Genomic DNA, 9,620 nt, shown 5'->3' with positions numbered 1-9,620 from the left:
ATCTTATATACATGAATCAAATTGTCTAAGAACAAACTAAATTAATTAAAAAAAACAAGACATAAAAAGAGGGGAGGAAATAAGGGAGCAGGGAAGGTAGAAAAAATACAGGATAAAGGGAAGCACAAAATGTGTAAGACTTTCTAGATTGTTAAAGAGACAAATATAAGAAAGAAAACCCCTTGGATTCTGATTTGAGTCTAGATTCCATTCACACTGAGACATGAATGATGGAGGGGTGGGTTTGGAAAAGTTAATGGGGAAATGAGAACTGTTGATCAGAAGATGGACTGGTAACTTCCATAGACGCTAATTACTCAGCACTTGATGATAGGGTAGTGTAGGTGGTAGGTGTGCCCATAAAGCTTAGATGGCAACTGATACCATGAGAGCAATTTGAGGGCTGGAGGAACATAATTACAGGGACAGTGTTCAGAACTGTGCTTCAGTAAACACTGACATAGAATATACTGTTAAAAAACAGCCAATTGTAGTTACTGAGAATGAATGGTCGTACTGTCATCAGGTGAACTGGAGACCACAGAAGTAACCCATGAGTATGTTCTAGATGGTTGAGAAGGGTTAATTTTGTTGCTTCTAGTACTAATGGGGGAAAAGTGTGCTAGATGGCGGTGTAATTCTGGTTACAGATTCAACTTTCAGTTATGAAGATGAGGTTAAGTATTTGAGGATGTCATATATACATTTGTTTTTATTTGTCTTACAGATCCTAGATGCAGGGAAACACAAAAAGGAACCAAACTGTCATCTCCCAGTTTCTCCTCCTGGGTCTTCCCATCCCACCAGAGCACCAGAACCTGTTCTATTCTCTATTCCTGGCCATGTACCTCATCACTGTCCTGGGGAACCTCCTCATCATCATCCTCATTCAACTGGACTCCCATCTCCATACGCCTATGTATTCTTTACTCAGCAACTTGTCCTTCTCTGACCTCTGCTTCTCCTCTGTCACAATGCCCAAACTGCTGCAGAACATGCAGAGCCAAGTACCCTCCATCCCCTATGCAGGCTGCCTGGCACAAATGTACTTTTTCCTGTTTTTTGCAGATCTTGAGAGCTTCCTCCTTGTGGCCATGGCCTATGACCGCTATGTGGCCATCTGCTTCCCCCTGCATTACACCAGCATCATGAGTCCTAGGCTCTGCATGACTCTAGTGGTGCTGTCCTGGGTGCTGACCACATTCCATGCCATGCTGCACACCCTGCTCATGGCCGGATTGTCATTCTGTGAGGACAATGTGATCCCTCACTTTTTCTGTGACATGTCTGCTCTGCTGAAGCTATCCTGCTCTGACACCCATGTTAATGAGTTGGTGATATTTATCACTGGAGGTCTTATTCTTGTCATTCCATTTGTGCTCATCGTTGTGTCCTATGCACGAATCGTCTCTTCTATTCTCAAGGTTCCTTCTGCTCGAGGTATCCATAAGGCCTTCTCCACCTGTGGTTCCCACCTGTCTGTGGTGTCACTGTTCTATGGGACAGTCATCGGTCTGTACTTATGCCCATCAGCTAATAATTCTACCTTGAAGGAGACTGTCATGGGCATGATGTACACAGTGGTGACTCCTATGCTAAACCCTTTCATCTACAGTCTGAGGAACAGAGATATAAAGGGGGCCCTAGTTAGAGCCCTTTGCAAGAAGAAAATACTCTTCTTCCTATGATGGTAGCTATTGAGATTTTAAAATAATTCATCCGGTGCATATATTCACTTTGTTATTTAAGTATTATTATAGACCCTCTCATCATATCATAAAACTTTCTGCTCAAATGAAATATTTCAGGATTGTTCGGTATGTAATGTGTCTACAGAAATAACACTACCGTAACTCCATATAATACATGTTGCAATTTAGATGTTTTGTGGGTCATATGTAGCTCTTCTAGCTATTCAGATCATACCTTGCAGTATTTGCAGAGTTCAGTAGAATTTTTGAATTGTGTTAGTATATAAATAAATATATACAATTTTTCTTGGAGTCTGGTATTTTCTATGACTCATGTTGTCTGAGCCTATAGTTACTGCTACTGCCTTGATTCCAGATAGTTTTCTGAACTGAGGCTTGCGAATATGTTGCAGACTTACAGCCTTATTAACTAGGACCCTGGAAAGCCAGATTCTGACAATTTTAGGAAAATGTAACTCTGTACTCAACCACTGCTCCATAAGTGACTCAAAGGAGCTATACTTTAGAGTGTTGGTGCAAATCCCAGGTATGGGCAGATGTTAATTTACATTTCTCCTCAAAATCAGTGCCCCAAGAAGTGAGGTGTAGTTGATGAAAAAAAATGGATACCAGTATCTTTGTAGGACAGTTTTTCCTGACTTTGGTTAGCATAATATAAAATTGTTTAATTGAAATTCTTTCTTATAATGCCATAATTCAGGTATAAATGATACCTTGTCTTCCCATGTCAAAACTGACTAGACTTAAATACTCAAGTCTTGTTCTCACTCTTCTTAAAAAACAAAAAATTAACTTATTATGCAAAGAAGCATAAATAACATTTGAGCTAATGATTCAGAGAAGCAGTCAACTAAAGCTCATGTCTGCAATGGCTCATATGTAGGGCACATAAAACTATGTATGTTTATTTTGCTAAACAGCACCTTTCATTAATAAAAAACTCTTACCACACTTAGAACGTGTCATTACCTTTCATTACCTCTTTTACATTTAAATGTCTGCTTTGTCTTTTTTCTTTTACTTGATATATACTTTGAATGGACTGTTTGCTTTGTGGTAACAGTTTTGATTTATATTTGCCCAGGAGCTGATCCATACCAGGTCTCAAAAAGCTTCTGGTTGTGAGTAAGGAAGTTGGAGTCTGCTTATTCTCCTGGAAGATCTTCTTTCTTTCCTTGTTATTTCAAACTTACCAATAAGTTTCACAAGCATGCTTTGTAGTAGTCTGGTGGTAATTGTATGGAGGAAAATACATTTGGCTCTGATTATTCAAATTTGGAGATTCTCCCCAAACTCCCAGGAATAGGGTGAGTGGCCATTCATTGTTTAGTCTGAGCTACATGAAAATCATTGTCCAAGTCTCCAAACTTGGTCCATTTATTTTTTTTTCATTGTTGCCTCTAAGTGATGACATTCAAATCATCATTTTATTCATTTATAATTGATCACATTGCTGAAGTCAAGACCTCCTCCTGTCCCAATTTTTACTCTCTGACAATAGATGTCTTTATTGATACTTAATGACAAGCAAGGATTGGAACTCTTCACTATCTGTGTTTTCTCTTTGTTCAACATTATACTCCTTGACTTCCACAATGTACTATGAAGCTGCTAGAAAGTGTATACCTCTGTATGTATGAGTAGACACATATTAAAATGGGTTAATATTGACAATCACTTGAGAAGAATGAAGTTGGACTGGTAATTCATAACAAAACTAACATTTTTCTTAAATGAGTCAAAGGCTAAATGATTGACATCTGATACACTGAGCAACTGAAATGTGGCCTGATTTGAGAAAATAATGGAATATAAAAATGGAAGTGAATTTAAGAATAAGATAACAGGTTTCATTTTGAATGTGATGGGTTTATAGTAACATATAATTTCAATTTTACATATATATATATATATATATATATATATATATATATAAAATTTGTGTGTGTGTGTGTTGTCTTTTCTAGTATTAGTATTTATTGTCATTATGCCTTAGGATGTAACACAAACAAAATAACATAAAATCTCCCAAGGAACAGACAGTAGAATGTATCAGTGATTTTTTTTTTGGTGCAAAACAATGGGCACTTTCAGGGATGTTTATAAATAATTCACAAATGGCATAAGACATTTGATATTTGCATAACAGCTGGTAGGTCTAGTTTCTTGAGTTCTTTATACATTTTGGAGATTGGCCTTCTATCTGATGTGGGTTGGTGAAGATGTTTTCCCATTCTATAGGCAGCTGTTTTGTACTATTGACAGTATCCTTTGCCTTTCATAAGCTTTTCAGTTTTAGTGAGTCCCATTTATTGAATGATAATCTCAGTGTCCATGATACTGGTGTTATATTTTAGAAGTGGTCTCCTGTGCCAATGTGTTCAAAAGTCAAAACATTACTCCTGAATTTCATTCAAAGGGATGCTTGTTTTGTGCAGGAAGCATGTTTATCATTGAGTGCAGAGAGCTGCGAAGTGCCTTGCCTTAAAGATGGCGCTGGCTTCTGCCTTCCACCTTCCCAATGGTGAGTGTCAGGAAGCCAAGTGATGAATGGTTGGGCTCGTTATGTCTTCTCTTTTTCATTTAGTCTGAAACCCCAAACCATGGTTTGACTTTGCCCACATTTCAGTAGGTCTTCTTACCTCAGCTAACCTAACTAGATAATCCCTCACAGACATGCTAAGATATTTGCTTCTATTGTGATTCTAAGTCCCATAAATTGACAGAAGATTAATCAACACTTAGCTACTCTATACTTTCCCTATCCTGACTCAGACACAGACAACTCCAGTTTATTGGGTATCTTCATGGATTTTTCTTGACATTGACATTTTGCATACACACAATCATACAGACTATTCTATGTTTCCTTTCAGTTAGTGTGGTTGTTTGAATGAAAATGACCCCCACATACTCATAGGAAGTAGCATTATTGGAGATGTGGCTTTGTTGGAATAGTCATGGCCTTATTGGAGGAACTGTGTCACTGTGGGTGTGTTTTGAGGTTTCAGAAACTCAAGGTAGACACAGTGGCTCTCTGTTCCTTCTGCCTGCTGATAAAGATGTAGAACTCTTATCTACTTCTCCAGAACTATGTCTGCCTGTATGCTGCCATGTTTCTCATCATGAAGATAATGGACTAAACCACTGAACCTGTAAGCCATCCCCAATTAAATGCTTTCTTTCATAAGAGTTCCAGGGTCATGGTGTCTCTTCACAGCAATAGAACATGGACTAAGACAGTCACTTTCAAGGCACAACCATGTGTCAATAGTTCACTTGTGTTTAATACTGAGTAGTATTTCATGGATATACCATGGTCTGTTTGGGCAATGATCAATTCAAAGCTCTTTGTGTATTGAAACTCTTATTAATAGTTCTCTGTTGGATATTAATGTAAATTTTTTTTGTTGGAATATAACAGTTCTTTTTTCAAATAATTACTAACATTTATTCAGTATCCCATATTTAGGAAAATAAAATGTCTTTCAGAATATGAGGAATATACAAAATCTTTGATTAATATTTATGCCTTATGCTCTATCACCAACATCAAATTAGGAAGCCCTACAATTGGTGTAAATTTGGAAATATTTTATCCAGCATTAAACCTTGTATGCATGAAATGGTTTATAGACAAATTAGTAATATGTGCAACAATGTTTCATATATAATTATCAAAAATCTATTCTTATTAAGAATATTCAATGTTAGAAAATATTATAGCAATAGCAATATGAGATACAAAGATTCATTCCAAGAGATGATTATTCACCATGCTAAAACATCTGACTGAATAGCTACATAATTATTGTGTGAATTTTGTGGAACATATTATTGGCCTCTGTGTGATATGATTATATTCTATACAGCAATGATACAGTGGTTCTTTTATGTATATACCTATGATTAGAAAATTGGGGTGATAGGACAATAATTCTGTTTAACTTTTTTATTTTATTATTTTATTTTATATAACAAAGTCCAATTAAATGAAAACAAACATTTATACACAATATTTGGGAATTTGGGCGTCATTCTTTCCAAACTACTTCCTGCTGGTAAGGGGCGCTATCATGGGGGATAAGAAGAAGATTCAGAAATCCTGGCTGTAGTCTGTAGGGCTGCTTTGTCCAGCTGTTTTGAATGTAGGATCACCTTGTACTCTGTTTCAGGTGGTCTGGCGTGATCAAACCACATTAGTCTGGAAAAAAATCCACATCTTTTCATTTTCTGTGGAAACAAAAATAGAAATCCTTTTCCCCATTAACTTGTCCTTCAACTTAAATTTTGGAGTCAAAGCATTTTTTTTAATTTAATTTATTATTTTACATGTCGATCCCAGTTACCCCTCCCTCCCTCCCTCCCTCCCTCCCTCCCTCCCTCCCTCCCTCTATGTTTAACTTTTTGAGAAATCACCAAATAATTTTTTCAGGGCAACAGTACCATATCACATTTCAACCAGTAATATTTGTGAGTTCCAGATTCTTCACATTTTCATCAATATTTACTTTCCATTAGAAAGAAAACTAAAAGCACATACCTTTATCACAGCACTTGGGAAGCAGAGGCAGCAGCAGGTAGATCTCTGTGAATTCTAGACCAGCCTGGTCTGCATAGTGAGCTCCATGATAGAGCTGTGCAGTGAGACCTGTCTTCAAAAGAAAAAGAAAAAAGAAAAGGAAAATAAGTAAGTAAGTAAATAAATAAATAAATAAGTCAATACATGCACTTAGTTTGCCCCAAATGATGAGACAAACTTTCATGATCCCCCCGGAAGGCCTCACAATCCCTAGGGAGTGGATGGGGTGGGATGGAAGACAGGAGGGAGAGGGAACTCGGATTGGTATATAAAATAAGATTGTTTTTAATTTAAATAAAATTTTATTTGAAAATAGCATTGTTGTTGGCATGAGATGACAATTATTGTGGGTTTCATTTAGACTTCATATTGAGAATTATTATCACATATTCACTGGCCTTCTATAGAGAACTGTTTCCCAAGGTCAGCTCTCACTTTTTAAATAGCATTACTATATTACTGTTTATTTGGAGGGAGAACTGTATATATGATATGTATCAACATGCTGCCACATGCATACCTTTGGGGGTTCACAAGAATATGCAGTAGATGACAGCTGATATTAATTATATTGACCCACCAGATGAACAATTATCTGTTGGAGGAGCCTCCTAAGCAAGGCTTGGGAGATCATTACCTATGAATAATGGACTGCTTCTGTCTTAATTTTCTTGTGTTCTTTCTCTCCTAAAATGGCCATGGGATTCTTCCTGCAACTGTTAGAAGTGTGTTCCTTATTTATTGGGCACTGTTATTTCTATGAATCAACAGGAGGGTGACTTCTTCTATACAGTGGAATTAAGGAATAAGATAATGCCAAAATTTGTGAACAAAGAACAAAAAAGCCAGCCAGCATAGGAAGTTGAGGTATTTTAATATTGTTGATATTGTGTTGAATAACAAGTACTATTTAAAAAGGATAGCGATATCAAAGCAGAAATATGGACAAATGGTACAATCCCAGAATAACTTCATTATCAGAAGGAACAGGAATCCAACATAGTAAGTAGTACATCTACACTATAATTTTTCTAGGACCACATGGGCAAGACAATGAGAAAGGTGATTCTGGTCCCTAAGATCCACTCTCCTTGTTAAATTACTTAGCTAAACTTCTTAATGTAATTGACACTTAGTATGACCTATGAATGTGGTGGGCTTTCATGGTGGGAAATTCTGCAAAATACTCTAATGTTCTTATTAATATGTTTATGGGATGAAATTTTTGTTAAATTTCCAAGTTTTATGATCATAAGTGTAGTTGAACTTCCTTTTTGCAAAAGATTCTTTCCAGAGCTCCCTTTATGTCTCTGTTCCTCAGGCTGTAGATGAAGGGGTTCAACATGGGAGTCACCACTGTGTACATCAAAGACATGACAGTCTCCTTTACAGTAGAGTTATTAGCAGAAGGACATAAGTAGAGACCAATGACTGTCCCATAGAACAGTGAGACCACAGACAGGTGGGATCCACATGTGGAAAAGGCTTTATAGATACCTTGAGAAGAAGGGACCTTGAGAATGGAAGACACAATTCGTACATAGGACATGATAATAAGTGCAAATGGAAGGACAAGAAAGATGCTGACCACAATAAATATAACTACCTCATTAACATGGGTGTCAGAACAGGCCAGCTTCAGCAGAGCAGACATGTCACAGAAAAAGTGAGGGATCACATTGTCCTCACAGAATGACAATCTGGCCATGAGCAGGGTGTGCAGCAAGGCGTGGAATGTGGTCAGCACCCAGGACAGCACCACTAGCGTCATGCAGAGCCTAGGACTCATGATGCTGGTGTAATGAAGGGGGAAGCAGATGGCCACATAGCGGTCATAAGCCATGGCCACAAGGAGGAAGTTCCCAAGATCTCCAAAAAACAGAAAGAAGTATATCTGTGCCAGGCATCCTCCATAGGGGATGGATGGATCCTGGCTCTGCATGTTCTGCAGAAGTTTAGGCATTGTGACAGAGGAGAAGCAGAGGTCAGAGAAGGACAAGTTGCTGAGAAACAAGTACATGGGTGTGTGGAGATGGGAGTCCAGTAGGATGAGGATGATGATAATGAGGTTCCCCAGGACAGTGGTGAGGTACATGGCCAAGAACAGGGCATAGAACAGGTTCTGGTGCTCTGGGGAGATGGGCAGGCCCAGGAGGAGAAACTGGGTGATGACAGTTTGGTTCCCTTCCATTATTTTGTCTCAGGTACCTTTAAGAGAAAGCATGGCATCAGCTTTAAGAATAAATGTGATCATGCCTTCCTGTTAACCATTTGTTATGTGTTCAATAATATCAATTTTCCCACCATCACAAAAATTGTATATATATTCCCATGTTTGTTACCTCTATAATACTGATGATTGAATATTTAGTTCTTTCTTCTATGTTTTAGTGTTCATCAATTTCTAAATATTTTATGTATTTGATTATGAGAGCATTGGTTTTTAAAAACTTATCTGTCTAATTTGTCAGCATTATTCTATGAATATTGAACAATAATAGTTGCTCCTTTTCTGTTAGTATCTCACATGGCCATGGTCCTGAAGGATTTTTTTTCTGAGCCAAATCCTCTCAAAATTCTATGTAAAGCCCCATGACAAACTTTGGATTACCAATGAATGTGGTATCTTTTTACTTATAGATTCTGTATTATATTGCTAATTAATTGTCTTCTCTGGGTTACACCACAGTAATCTGCAGTTCAATATATTCCAAATATGTTGGGGACCATGCAAGAGGAACAATAAACAGCTTTGGACATCATGAACATGGCTGGGGAGTCAGCAAAAATCACACTCATCCAGCCTTAGAGTGGCAGAGCCCAAGTGCTACATGTCCTGAGGAGCTTATGCTGTTGTTGAGCATAGTTCTGATTGTTGCTCTGGTCACCACATCCGTCATAATCTATGGGTTGGTTGCATGACAATTCTCAGGGGGTTTCTGACCCCTACTAGACAGTATTACTGGTACTTACAATAATAGACTGACTTTTTCCAAGCATTGCAGCTGGAGCAGTTTAATGATGCAACTACCCTCAGAAAGAATTCAGACATATAGATTGTTAGTAAAGGTAGTTAAAATGTTTTTGTTAATGGCTTTGAGGTAAAAAAATCTTGGGGGAACAATTTAAAGTTTAGAAAGACACACTTTTAATAGTTGTTCAAGGGGCTTGTTGAAGTCAGGAAACAAAAACAATGGCAGCCTCGCTATTGCTGAATGACGTACCTTTCTTGCTAGGATGCGTTGGTGATCAAAGGTGATGATTAATTCTTTGTACCCATTTCTGCCCTCAGCTTCCTAATGTGATTTAATAAAAAACATTTGATG

At 37.6% G+C, this 9,620-nt stretch overlaps 2 protein-coding genes across 2 annotated transcripts; one reads left to right on the top strand and one right to left on the bottom strand.

The window, feature by feature from the left end:
• Nucleotides 1–734: 734 nt before the first annotated feature.
• Nucleotides 735–1,688, top strand: LOC127218936 (olfactory receptor 1468). The gene has a single exon (XM_051180046.1). It carries the CDS (start codon nt 735–737, stop codon nt 1,686–1,688), a length of 954 nt encoding a protein of 317 aa, XP_051036003.1.
• Nucleotides 1,689–7,543: 5,855 nt separating this feature from the next.
• LOC127219731 (olfactory receptor 1) lies at nt 7,544–8,485 on the bottom strand. Its single transcript, XM_051181499.1, has one exon. It carries the CDS (start codon nt 8,483–8,485, stop codon nt 7,544–7,546), a length of 942 nt encoding a protein of 313 aa, XP_051037456.1.
• Nucleotides 8,486–9,620: the final 1,135 nt, after the last annotated feature.

Source organism: Phodopus roborovskii, unplaced genomic scaffold, assembly GCF_943737965.1.
Source record: "Phodopus roborovskii unplaced genomic scaffold, PHOROB, whole genome shotgun sequence".
NCBI lineage: Eukaryota > Metazoa > Chordata > Mammalia > Rodentia > Cricetidae > Phodopus > Phodopus roborovskii.
This window is presented reverse-complemented; position numbering and strand designations above follow the sequence as displayed.

What these genes read in the sequence shown, in the direction of transcription:
- LOC127219731 (XM_051181499.1), bottom strand. Translation starts at nt 8,485, where the DNA reads ATGGAAGGGAACCAAACTGTCATCACCCAGTTTCTCCTCCTGGGCCTG.
- LOC127218936 (XM_051180046.1), top strand. Translation starts at nt 735, where the DNA reads ATGCAGGGAAACACAAAAAGGAACCAAACTGTCATCTCCCAGTTTCTC.